The following is a 14,441-nucleotide window of genomic DNA, read 5'->3' on the forward strand; positions in this document are numbered from 1 at the left end:
CAGATCAAAATAGGCAAAACCTGATCACGGTTGAAACTCTCAGAAAAAAAAGACATATTTTTCTTTCGAGCGTTTTAACAAAAACCAGTTTTCCCGATTTTTCTTAAAGTTTATCTGAAGGTTACCTGGGTTCTCCTTGCTTACGGATGGTTTATCCCCAAGCGGTTGTTTGGTAAAATTTGATTTTTCGCAAACCTTAAGAAAAGTTGTTAACGAAAATATTTTGCCGATGGTGGTAATTATGACGCCTAAGAACTACTAAAAGTTGATGTTTATCTCTATGGCTTGGAATAAAGTGATATTCTAAAGCAATAACAACCGTCGCAGTAGCCGTTGGGCAAAAAACTGTTCGAGTTTACGAAGTTAAGGTCGAGTTATCCAAAGCAATTTATCATTGCTCGGGAATGGACCAGACAAATCCGTTCGAGTTAACAATGTGTTCGAGCTAACAATGTGTTCGAGCTATCCGAGGGCGAGTTATCTGAGTTTCACTGTATTTGGTTTCAGCACTCTGTCTGGTTCCTGAAAACCAGCCTCTTAAACACCCATCCGACTAGAAACTCAATGATGCGCCTTCGCATGAATTTATGATTGCAAAAATTACTAGTGCAGTGTGAAGGCCTCGCCCGTTGAGTCTAACATGGATTATTGTGTTTCTTACAGTAATGTCCCTACCGTGATTCTATTCACACTGTCCACTGGCTGACCGCATTTGATTATTATTGAATTATTACCTGAATTATTCATCAAGGCATTGAAACTTCTGTTATGCATTTGAAGCTTTAGATTTCCCTAAAAGTGAAAACGTACTAGGCTGCTTGGCACTAATCTGCGCTAGAACTCGCCTAGCGAGCTCATGCAGAGCGAAGCTAGACATTCTCTATCGCAACTTTATCGTGAGGGAGATGCATTTCAATTGATTGGATTTCCCAGAATGCATTTTTATAGCGAGTAATTATTTCTTATCGATGTTCACCAAGGTCCAGCAGCAACATTTTGCTATTTTGTTATGATGAAAACGTCATCAAAACGAACACTGAATTGCTCATAAATTCAATGAAAGCACTCCAGTGTGACATAACACATAAAAATTACAAAAAAAAACTGTTGAAAACCAACATTTGGAGTCAATCGTTGCACGGGTTGACCATCTTGAAAATGGTAAATATTTAATAAATTAATTATACAAAACTATTATAAAGTAAACTATATAAAAATCATAAAATATTACTATTAAAAATACAAGAATCGTTTTTTCTTATGTGTTCTTGTAGTGAATGATCTGTGAAAGTGAGATAGAAGTAATAATAAAAGTGGAAGTCGTTGCCTAGATGCCATATTGTCTTACCTAAATTAATTAACAATTACGAAGAAACTAATGGTACAGAATTTTATTGGCAGCATGTGAGCGTGCCCATGTTATCGTTTTCTGGTGAATCGCTCAAGTGTGTTTAGGCACGCGCCAGTGATATCTCCATACTCCTCATGACCCTTGCAATAAAATCGCCTAGTGCGTTTACACCTTTAGAAATAGGGTTTTTGACGCAATCTACTTGTCTTTCATACACGTTACCTCATTACGGATTTGTTTTCTTTTTTAGTAATCACCTATTGGCTTTGTTCGCTGTTAGTTTGTAGCAACATTTATGAGTCTTGTAAGTAGAATGTAGATTTAGTTTTCAATCAGAAACGCTTTCCAGTCTATTTTCATAACCTTCACTTACTGTAAACGCTCGCGTATTTGTAAATGCAAAGTATTTTACACACACTTTTTAAAATTCATATACTACGGCAAAATCATGTATCAGATGATTAATCAATAACAAGCTTGCCCACCGCCTCATCAGGCAGCTTACCCAGAATGCTGTGCATCGCTGACTAACTCATCATGTTATGATGTTTAGATGAGGCATCGGAAGAGCAAATACAATCACTGATGGCTGATGGTTCAATGCTGAAAGGCCTGACTCATCAGTGTATCAATCCCATCATCGCTGCCTGTCTAGGGGATACACCTCTACTTATATACCCCTCGTGTGACCTTGGGAATCTCAAGGCACTTCTCACCAGGTCTAATAGAATCTCCCAGTCAGTTCCAGTGAGTATATGGCGACATTTACTTCTATGTTTCCATACAGTGATCGTGTAGTGACATCTGGGTGGGCCAATGTCTGAGCGCTATGCTGGGCTGACAAGCTGGTCATGTTTTCATTGGGACTATAGTAGAGTGATGGTTGCACGACGCTTTGTGTCTAGGTGATATCTTTAAAATTTCAAGGACAAAACAATCCATGGAGGATCAAAAGAAAAAACTGCTATTTCTTATGACGTTGTTTGCTATGCGCATGACACTAGTTAATCGAAGGCTTTTGTTACGACTGCATTGAGCAGCAAGCGTGTTGCTGTAGGCAGCTAAGACCATTTCCATGCACAAAGATGATGCATCATAGGTGGTGTTGACAAAATAACAGAAGAAAAGTGACACGGTTGTTTCTATGATAGCATTACATCGCATGAAAACTTATCAATTATCTTGGGCTGGCTGCCTACGGTGGTGATAGGCAGAGGTCAAGCAGTTTCATGATGAAAGGTCATAAGATTATTGATTTTAATCAGCAGTTTGGGTATCAGCCAATCCATGAGCAGTTTGAACATCAGTCAATACACGAGCAGTTTGGATATCAGCCAATGCATGAACAGTTTGAACATCAGTCAATACACGAGCAGTTTGGATATCAGCCAATGCATGAACAGTTTTGTGTCTCAATAAAAAAATTGTTGCTATCATCGTAGTGAATGGAAAACTATGATATATCATCATTCATTATATTTAAAGGTTGACTTGCAACAAAGTTCACATTACAGTTATTTGGTTTCAAAAGATTCACCATGTCTTACTCTGCTGTGTTGTAGGTGCAAAATATATGGAAATGTGATTACAAGCTCTGAAAAGCTCAAAAATGAACAGTTAATTGCACCCACCATGAAAACGCCGTAGGTTGGAATCTCTTTCCAAAACGACTCGAATGGGACACAGTTAAACACGATAGCTTCTGTTAACATTTTCTTGCAACCTCATTCGTCGAAATATTTTCACAAATATACTTCATGCATTCAATAAAACCATGTCTATTGTCCTTACCTTCTGTTTCGTCATCATTGTAAGGCTGTCATTTGTGTACCGATATCTCAAAGCTTACCATAAAAATGTATGTGATTTTTTAACCTTAGCTCGAGTGAGTGCAAATCATCCTCTGATAGACATGACGAGCCTATTGGTCACCTGTGATAGTCGAAAATGCTGCAGATATTGTTCCCGCTGTTTGGTAGAAAGTATGAGTCACATGATCAGATTACGACTAGATGATTAGACCAAACTGAAGCGAAACTGTAAAGAAGCATCTAAAAAGAAATTTAAAAGCATCTATATTTGATAAGGGACTTTCGGTAAAGCCCGAAGTGTTTGTCATAAACTAGTGCTACAAAGCGTTTTATAATGAGCTTTTTATTGGCCCTTCATTTCACGTGATAACACATCACGTGTCAAAACAATAACCACGTTGAGTTAAGTACGTCGTCGAAATAAAGCGATTCCAAACTGCGGCGTTTTCGTGATGGCTGCGATTAACTGTTTGCTTTTGAGCTTTTAAGAGCTTGTAATCACATTTCCACATATTTTGCACCTACAGCACAGCAGAGTAAGACATGGTGAACCTTTTAATACCAAGTAACTGTAATGTGAATTTTGTTGCAAGTCAACCTTTAAAAAGCTGCTTACTTTGGCATCTTGAACAGTTTAGCAGCATTCACGTCAAACACTTGTCATTAGTGGACACACCACAATATATGGCAGGGTCTAATGATATTGTCATTACTATTACATCACATTTGAGCCGTTTTGGAAAGGGAATCCAAACTACGGCAGTCTAGTGTTGCTGCGATTTTCTGTTCGTTTTTCAGCATTTAAGAGCTTGTAATCACATTTCCATATATTTTGCACCTACAGCACAGCAGAGTAAGACATGGTGAATCTTTTGATACCAAATAACTGTAATGTGAATTTTGTTGCAAGTCAACCTTCAAGGGTTTTCGTTTGAACTTTGTTTAAGATCGTTTATGAAGCCAAATTAAAATCTCCCTTATACTGATGGGATTGTCAGCCCCTTTGTCATTGACCATAATGGGCTTCGAGTTTACATCTCTAAAAATATAGAATATGTTTTTTACGAACTATCATTTCTAACCTTTCTGTCACTCTATTACAATATTTAATTTCATTTACGACCTTTTTCAATTACAAAAGTAGGCTTTTCCATTTTTAACTGTAATGAAACTATGGCAACAAATTAATTCAATTTTGGATTTTATATGCTCATAGGAGCTATTTAAAAAGCTATCATGGCGTGTATTTAGTGGCGTTTAATGCGCCATATGCATCATTCTTGCCCCAGTTGGAAAGCCAATTGGGGCACAAATCTATACATATATATTTTTCAAAGTACATATGTCTGTCATTCTGGCTATAGCTATAACGCATGCTGATTATTTTACCAGTGCGGCCACGCGTTACGACACCCCTGCTAAGAAATATTTTTTGGAAGGTTCAATTACTCTATCTGTGGTTAAGACCGATTCTTCTCACGCAGACGATTATATCGTCTCTATGGGAAAGCCTCGACATTATCTCTCCGTTTGGTCCGACAAAGACAGTAGCATATTTCATTTTTACATTTGGGCCAGTATCGAGAGGTACCAGTATCGTTGTATTCAAAGTTTTGATGGATAGCTCCTGATGGAACGGTAATCTTTGAATACACACACACTTTTATGCAAAAGTTGGTATTATTAATTCAACATATTCAGGATGTTTATTTTGTTTTCTCAGTTCGTATTAATTGTATCATTACCGAATGATCGTTTATTGTAATCGTAGCAAAACAGACCTAATTTAGCTATTACTTGCTAATTATTTCACATTTACGTCCAAACCTTTTTATAGTTTTTTTTAATTTGTTTGACCTGCACGAAACATTTTCTTCATGACATGAAGTTGTTTGACAAAGTTTGCAAACATTTACAGTTGTTTTCATTTTCTTTCTTAATTTATTTCAATTACACAAAACACTTTTCTCAGGATATACAGTTTGAAAGGTATAGTCGCAAATGTTGTTATATGTTAAATACAAATCAATTTTCTGACCAAAGATCTTTTTATTATTTAGGCAACACTGGGTAGCACAGCTAGTATATAAAATATAGAGAAGTGGCAGTTTTCCCAACTTTTAAAGGGGTTCAGTTTTGAAATGAATTCACACCACATTTTGACTTTGGCCACCATCAAGTCTCTTGCCTTTTTTTGCTTCAGTCATCAAAGAGTTATCAACCTCTCTCAGTCTGTAACTCTCATCATAGCTTTCATACTTTCTATTGCAGACTGCAAAGGTAATACCGTAAAACCTCTATTTGATAGTATTTTTACCACTTCTCTTATGGTGGTGTTATCTAAGAGGTGGCGTTTAAATATAGGGTTGCGCTGTGTTTTTTAACTAGTCGGTCAGAATTTTGGGAAGCTAAATTTAACCCATTTACGTTTGAAGCAATATAATGTTGCCCATATTTTACACTTTCCTTCGGGAAGAGTGACAGTAATGCTGCCGGTCTCAACATTTCTGCGAAAAGGTTTTTCATATGCATCAAAGTATCAGACGAAGTTGAACAAGGAACTACTTTTGAGTAAAGCATATTAGACGGATACAGTTATTACTTTGCTAGCTTTGCATTCAAAGTCTTCATATCGGGCTGTAAACCACATTATGGACGAATCCGAAGACTATTGACCAGATTTAAACAGTATTGACTTTTATTTAAGAGTGTAGTTCTGAAGATTGTGATGATCGATTTTCTCGAACACGCCATCATAAAATTATGGCAATCACTAAACCTCAACAAAATATTGTTGTTGATGTAACTGAATCATTATTAGTACTATTTTGTGGACAATTTTCTACCGGTCACTTTGTATTATGGGTTCGTAAAGATCAAGCATAATGAATGTCGAAGTGGCGGTGTAATGGAGGTGGGGCTCCAATTAAAGGATGGCGCTATGTATTTCAACCCTTCCCCTATAGTGCCATTCTATTAGAGGCGGCATTCAAATAAAGGTGGTGCTCAAATAGAGTTTTTATGGTAATTTTGCTCTCTACGTTCTTGTCTTTGATGTTATAGGTGCTGAACACACAGCAGCTGGTGTCCATGGCGATGCAGGTAGTAAAAGGTCTGCATTACTTGCACAGGAAGCATCTAATACATAAAGATATAGCTACTAGAAACTGTTGGTATGTCAGTCTCTTTTTCTAACGTTATACTGTATATAAGAAAGTGATATCTGTCTGCCTTTTCTTTTCACATGCTTATGCAGTTTTTACCAGAAAACCTGTTATGTGAAAAAGGTGAACTTTGGAAACTACTGGCAGTGTCTGGTTGAGCCAGATGACACAATATCTGGTTGAGCCAGATGACACATTGTCCAGTTGACCCGGATGACACATGTTCTGGTTGAAGCAGATGACTCATTTTCTGGTTGAGCCAGATGACACACTGTCTGGTTGAGCCAGATGACACATTGTCTGGTTGAGCCAGATGACACATTGTCTGGTTGAGCCAGATGACACATTGTCTGGTTGAGCCAGATGACACATCGTCTGATTGAGTTGGAAGACATCGTCTGATTGAGTCAGATGAAATGTCTAAAACTGGATTGGAAAGATTCTGGTGGTTATTTGCAGCGCGCATTAGCTACCCTTGGTTTGACTATTAGAAAGTCAGCCAACCTCTGAAGTGATCAGAAGATTTGACGAAGTAAAAACTATGGTATGCAGGTTGTCAGAATTTCTCTCAACATTTCAGCATTAAAATTTTTCGTCATACAATGCCAACATTGGAACAAATTAAAATCGTATCCCGAGGGTGCATTCCATATCTAAAATGATAAACTACATCTTCAACTTTCACATCAGAAATTATGTTCCATTTTCGTCACTGTCGAGCCCATTAGCCTGTGCATTAGTCCGTTAGCCTGTGCACTAGGCTGTGTAAGAAAGCAGATTTCTCCCAGTTACAAGCTGAGCCTGTAACTGGGACACGCAGTTCAATAGTCTGTCAGGCAGTTTACAAATAAATCTTGTTAGGATTTAGCTCTCCTGATGTATTTCCTCTGAACAATCTTTCTCCGGTAATATGCCAATTCTTGTTCTTACTCTGTACACTGCGTCACCATTCTCCACCTTGAGATACTTGTAAATAGACACTGAAACATGCAGCAGCCTTGTACAGTCATACTTCGACTTACGAGCTTAATGCGTCTTGGAACTGAGCTTGTATGTCAATTTACTCGCATGTTGGTGCAATTAATTTATATTTAGAACAACTAAATATATATTGATTCGTTTTTATACTCTAAAAAATGCAAATAAAACACGCAAAACAAGATATTGTAACAGAAAGAACATGTTGGTTATTGTCATAACTTACCAGATGCTTTTAAAAAGCAACAAATAAAAAATAATGCAAGAAATGTGATTAATTAAAATGTAATATTAAATACATACAATAGCAGCTAACGCTAGCATTTGCCAGGGAGGGAGAGATAAGTCATCTTTCATTGCTACAGTTGACTTTGATAAGTTTGGATTTTATCAAAGTCTTAAAAGACAAACTTAGAAGCAAACCTAGAAGCAAACTTTCATTTTCAACTTAATGTAATTAAAAATATTTCGGCGTTCATAGTTTTAAGTTTCTTGCTAGTTAGCTAATTTTTCCTTTGTTTCGCTCTCACAACCAGCTAGCCGTTTTAAGAGAAACCTATCTAAGGACGTTTGCCTTTGTCGCCCTTTCAACACGTTGCGAAAAGGACGAACACAGGTGTCGTCACAAAGGGTTAATGCACGGCCAACTTGTCTGAATGTCTATTTTTTATAGTCTTGATAGATAGCACCGGCCTTTTCACATAGCATTGTCTTTTATCCAATGCCTGAGCAGTCTCTCTATCAGCGGTCGTGAAGGTCGCTGCGCCGTTTAGAAACTATGGTTAGTCCTTTTGCAAGCTAAATGCCCTGAATATATACTAATCCTTCTGTTTGATAATTGTGGATGAATTTCTTTCATATTGCTGAGCTAGCTCAATCACGCATACACATTTCACATATTTTTCAATAGTTTTCCGTTTATTATCAAGTGTTATCATTTACTTTTTTTTGCATTATCTTTCTTTTAACTGGCAAACTTTTTGTCTCCGCACAGTACTTTTAATTCACATAATTCTGCTCTGAGAATCGTGCAAAAAAACACGGTACAAAAGTATAACCTGAGCAGTTGAAAAATACAGAGTGATGCTGTTCTCATAAAACACCTCCGACATACTTGGCAACTGACTCAACTGCTGGTATCTCAAACATGGCTCGTATGTTAGTGCTAAAACTTGCTTAAAAGCTGGCTCGTATCTCAAGTTTCTCGTAAGTTGAAGCACTCGTAAGTTGGAGCACTCGTACGTTGGAGCACTCGTATGTTGGAGCACTCGTATGTTGGAGCACTCGTAAGTTGAAGCACTCGTACGTTGGAGCACTCGTATGTTGGAGCACTCGTATGTTGAAGCACTCGTAAGTTGAAGCACTCGTAAGTTGAAGCACTCGTATGTTGAAGTATTACTGTATCAAAATTTACCAAATCACTGACCAGGCTGTTCCTTATTAGAAAGTGATTGTAACCCTAAGGCTATCTTCTCAGGTGTGTTCAGTTAAAGTTTCTCAGGCTACAGGTGCCATGCTTCAACTTGGCACATTGTTAAAATTCCGCACTCTTTTTTTATTTGTTTCAACAGCTCTAAGCAAGGAGATAGTCAGTTAGAATAAAATCCTGTCATTTCATTTGTTGTAATGAAAGCCAATTATACTGTATGTCTCATCGAAAGCCAATTATCTTGTGTATCGATGTGAAAGCGAAAGATATCCATCGTTTGAGCATAAGTAGTTTTTATTTTCCGCAGTGTCGACGAAGAGTTCAATGTCAAAGTCACAGACAATGCCCTCAGTCGTGATCTTTTCCCTGATGACTATGTACACCTACATGATGGGGAGCTCATACCTGTCAAGTGGATGGCCTTTGAGACACTCACTGATGGCAAATATATGTACGAGACTGACATAGTAAGTGTCAATCTATGTCTATGAGTCATAGAGTTATGCTAGCACTCTGATGTGTCTCTATGAAAGTAGCATGCATTGTTGTTAAATAAAGCATTCAAGGTCACTAATCATGCATTGCATGACGGAAAATGGTCTGAATGCACCCAAAGCCTGTCAGCCATTAGGTTCACAGAGTGTCAAAGAGAAGAAGTGGATTGAAGATGAAGCTCTGAAGATTTAAGGATGCTTTCCAATTTCTACATATCATTTTATGTACATAAATTTATTAGAAATTAACACAAATAACAGTTCTGTGTTGAAGTGAAAAGAAACAAGTTAAAACTATCAACCCAAAATCCCCAGCCTTTTCAGTTAACCAATTATTATGTAATTTACAAAATTAACAAGCGCTATACAACACTCATTCACAAGTCTTTTGGAAAGAGTCATTTCCTTTTAAGTGTATCTCAACAGGATCTTATGGTAAACAAAAATAAAAGTCTTCATACATTTCAACCATGTTGACCCATCACCCTGGTTACCTGAGCTGTTCGCAATAGCACGCTCTTTTGCAACTCATTTGTGTTAATCATTGCTGGTTTTTGATGCTCACATTTGATGTGCTAGTTTTATAAATATATATATATTTATATACACTAGATGAATGCCCGGTGTTGTCTGGGTAATAAAAGCCTTTGCACTAAGCATTTATTTTTATTTGACATATAACAACAGTTACCATTCTAACTTTCAAACTTCATATTATGAGAAAAATGTTTTGTGTAGTTGAAATAAATGAGGAAACAAAATAAAACAGTTATAAAAGTGTTTAAATGTGAAATAATTAGCAAGTAATAGCTATATTAAGTCTGTTTTGCTACGATTACAATAAGAGATGATTTGGTAATGATACAATTTATACGAATTGAGAAAACAAAATAAAAATCCTGAATAGGTTGAATTAATAATAACAGTTCTTGCATAAACGTGTGTGTGCGTGCGTGCGTGTGTATAAAAAAACGTTACTGTTCCAGCAAAAGCTATCTACCAAATCTTTGAATATTACAATACTGGTACCTCTCGATACTGGTACCTCTTGATGCCGGTGCAAATGTAAAAATGAGATATCGGACTGTTTTGTCTGACCGAATGGAGAGATAATGTCGAGGTTGTTCATACTCGAGATAATACAATTGTCTGCATGAAAGGCTTTCACCAATTTTTCAATTGAACCGGAAATAGAGGTTCACGAAAAGCCGAAAAAGCATGGCGTTTTATAGAGTTAATAGACATTCGATTGTCATGACATCTAGCGAGTTAGCCTGTCTTGACAAACTGTTGTTTTTGCAGAGTTGTCCCCCGTCGAGCGGGCGAGCAACAACAGCTTGTCACAAGACGTACTGCACCTGATGCATCGTCTGTTCTTATAGGGAGTTGTTCTCTTCCGTCCACGCGGCTTGGCTGCGATGTTATGTCGGTCGCTCCATTGGTTATCATAACGGAGTTCGCGCAAAAATATATTTAGAAAAATTAAGATAAGAACGGTTAACTAGCGACCCATCTCTGCAGTAAACTTTAGTAGAACTTGAGAACTTAGGCAACAACAGTGACTAAACTTGTCGTTATTTTTGCGCTCAGTCAGTTTTATTTCTATTTTCGTATCAGTCAGTTTTATTTCTTCTTATTGATTTTATTTTCAATTTATTTTACTCTCAAGTTTTACTAAAGTTTACCACAGAGACTGGTCTTTGGTTAAACGTTGTAATTTTATTTTTTTCTACATAAATTTTTGCGCGAAATCCTTTATGATTACCAATGGAGCGACCAACATAACATCGCAAGAGAACGAAACAGAACAACTCTCTATAAGTGCAGCTGTTGCATCAAGTGCAGTAAGTCTTGTGACAAGCTGTTGTTGCTCGCCCGCTTGACAGGGGACAACTCCGCAAAAACAACAGTTTGTCAAGACAGGCTACTAACGAGTGCGATCGAAATGGGTGTATAAAGTATATAGTAAAAGCGAAGAATGTTAAGGACCTCTGTGGTCTAATGGATAGAGATTCGGAGTGCTAACCTGCAGATGCAATCTTTGGGAGTTCGAGTTCAGCAGAATGCGAATTTTAATACCCAAGATTTTTATAGCTATAGCTGGATAGGCTGACAGAAAAATATCCAAACAGATGGACAAACTTTGAGAAATATATATATATGTATATAGATATACAGTGAAATGCGGCTAACTCGAACTTCACGGGACTGAAAGAAAGTGTTCGAGTTATCAGAGCGTTCAAGTTATGAGACCACTGTCACAAGTGCATGTATTTATCAGTACACATACAAACTATATATAAATCAAAAGCATAGATTGCTTGTTGCAAGTTAAGGGGCCTCTCATGTAATGTTTTAACAATTTTTATCAGAAAGTACGAATATTTTTTTATTACTTGAGATTTGTTTGTTTGTTTTAGGGCATGTGACTGCCAGGACATTTTTAGATTAAAATAGGCAAAACTTGATCACGGTTGAAACGGTCAGAAAAAAGACATATTTTTCTTTTGAGCGATTTAACAAAAACTGATTTTGCTTCAAGCTTATCCGAAGGTTAAGATATCCCTTTGAAAGCAAGGAGAAGCGAGGTGCTTCTCCTTGCTTTCAAAGGGATATCCCAAAGCAGATGTTTGGTAAAATTTGATTTTTGTAAACCTTTAGAAAAGTCGTTAACGAAAATATTTTGCCGATAGTGGTAATAATACTGCCTAAGAACTACTAAAAGTTTATGTTTATCTCTACGGCTTGGAATAAAGTGATATTCTAAAGCGATAGCAACCGTCTCGGTAGCCGTTGGGCAAAAAACTGTTCGAGTTAACGGAGTTACTCTTCAGTTATCTAAAGCATATCATTGCGTGGGAACGGACGAAACAAAACCGTTCGAGTTAACCATGTGTTCGAGCTATGCGAGGGCGAGTTATCCGAGTTTCACTGTATATAATATATTATATTTGCATAATGTCACGACTTTTAGCTATATTTTAGATTTAGTTGTATATTAGTGACTATATATCCAACAATATCCTCTATTTTATCTCATAGTATCATCGTCTTAGAACTCTCACATAGTGCTACTCATTAGCAACAAACCAGAGGACTCGTCTGTCTAATAGCATTCCAGAGAGATTGTTGTCGTGTTGCATGGTGCAGTGAGAGTTGTGTTCTCTCTCTCTCTGGTCAGCCATGTCACGATTCTAACCTCTGGGCTAAACATCACCGCTTCTCAGTTCTACCTCATTTATTGCAGTGGTCATTCGGGGTTCTTCTCTGGGAGCTCATAACCCTTGGGCAGCAGCCATACAGTGATGTCGATCCGTCTGACATGTCGAGTTACCTCTACTCAGGCTGTCGACTGCTCCAGCCCGTTAACTGCCCCGATGAACTCTTCGCAGTCATGGCCTACTGCTGGGCAGTGCACTCCTGCGACAGACCGAGTCTTCCTCAGATCTTAGCCTGCCTCCAAGAGTTCTACACGACTCTTAGTGCTTTTGTTTGATGCCCTCCCAATCTTTCTATCAAATTCGTGCTGTACAATCACTGTTTTAAACTCCATCAATTCTTCAAAACCGCAAAGCGTTGTTTTATCTATCGCCTGGTTGATTGTTAAATTTGAAAGCATCGCGCTTGTAGCATGAGTTCTGTGGACCACATATTACTTAGATGATTTCAGAAAAGTTTGGGTTGTAAATACGGATTATAGGATGGTGTGAGCTTTCCCTTGATTTCATTGATGCAATATCAGGAAGGAAGGCTTTGTAGTCGGCCGGTCTTTTGTAACAAATCTGCACATTTGAAGTGTTCTTTCAGCATTTCATTATTTGCATGCTAATTATTATTCAACCTCGGCTACCTTTGCCATTGATAACCTGTCGCTCTCTGTCCGTCCTCACCATTGCTTCATGCCAGGATAGTCAAGAATTTGAGAACCTAACTGTTTTTATTCAAATCACAAGTCACTCCACTAAAAAGATGCTTTGTTTGCCAATTTTGTATCACAAATTATGTGTAGCAGATTTCAAATTAAAGGTCGCGCTAAAAAAATCACTCGTAAACAAATTATTACCCGGTTTCCAGGGACTGGAATAATGTACGATATTATTAACGTCCAATCATATGTAATGTTTAATACCATATTTTATGAATGCTGATCAAGTATATGTCGTCAGCTAGTTTTGTGGTTGGTGAATTTAAGCGTAGTACAACAGTCTTTTGAGAGATTATATAATCTTTGGCTCTTCATCCTTGAGATATTTTGATTTGGAGATCTCAAAGGTAACCTAGGAAACTGCCTGTTGCATTGCTGTTGTTGATATATATGTTATCTCTAGTATGCCAAACCTTTAAATATGGCTTGAGCAGTTTTGGTGAGGTTTTATTATAATATTATTTATTAATAAATTGCAATAGATTGATTCCTAACATAGATCTAAATAATAGCTGCTTTCTATTAGTTTATCTAGCCTGAGGTTCTGCTTTAATGTTTTAACCGTTCTGTATCCTACTCTATGTGATAAACTGCAGCATGTTCATCACATGAACTATTTTTCATGCTACTGGCCAATTTTTCTTTTTTATGTATTGTTTTATATAGATAAATCATTTGGTTTTATTTTGTTTGTTAATAGTTTTTGATATGTTCATATATTTGTATAAGAACATCGATAATGCTTTTGTTTGGCATGTATAAATTTATTTATTTTTCCACCTTATTTTGCTTGTTATTGAAATGAGAAAAAATACTTACCATGATCTGTTTTTGGTCTTGTGATAATCAGGTAACCTACAGCATTATTCAACATTGTCAGTGCGCATTACATCATTCTCCTACCTAAGTTAGACCTAGTCTTGGTTTTACTCAGAAACTCATGGACACTTGCATTAAACTGGGAGATGAATTGACAAAGCTGGGCAAAACGCATTGAATGTTATAATGAAATAAGATGTGTAATTAAGATGGCACAGGTAATATGGGAGTTGTGCTTTCAACCACCTACTAATTAGCACTGAATTTTGGCGCCAATTGCAAGCATCACAAATTAAAATCGCAACTCTTACATCACTGAATGGCAATATCGTATTGTCAATAATTAATTTAAATTTGTAAAATCTTAAAAGGTTGTAAACCCAAGATAATCAATATTTGAAGATGCAGTGTAGATATATAAATAAGTGCCTGCAGTGGCTCTGAAGAATATGAATGATTGCAGTCTCAAC

At 37.1% G+C, this 14,441-nt stretch overlaps 1 protein-coding gene across 1 annotated transcript in view; it reads left to right on the plus strand.

Annotated features, from left to right (window-relative positions):
* LOC137405737 (tyrosine-protein kinase RYK-like) overlaps nucleotides 1-13,970 on the plus strand; it is a 41,608-nt gene extending 27,638 nt beyond the window's left edge. Inside the window, exons 10-13 of the mRNA XM_068092110.1 lie at nucleotides 1,905-2,098; nucleotides 6,226-6,335; nucleotides 9,041-9,200; nucleotides 12,475-13,970. Coding sequence (XP_067948211.1) covers nucleotides 1,905-2,098; nucleotides 6,226-6,335; nucleotides 9,041-9,200; nucleotides 12,475-12,723 — 713 coding nt within the window. The 3' untranslated portion in view covers nucleotides 12,724-13,970. The remainder of the gene's footprint in view (nucleotides 1-1,904; nucleotides 2,099-6,225; nucleotides 6,336-9,040; nucleotides 9,201-12,474) is intronic.
* Nucleotides 13,971-14,441: the final 471 nt, after the last annotated feature.

The sequence above is a fragment of the Watersipora subatra genome, chromosome 10, assembly GCF_963576615.1.
Source record: "Watersipora subatra chromosome 10, tzWatSuba1.1, whole genome shotgun sequence".
Taxonomy (NCBI): domain Eukaryota; kingdom Metazoa; phylum Bryozoa; class Gymnolaemata; order Cheilostomatida; family Watersiporidae; genus Watersipora; species Watersipora subatra.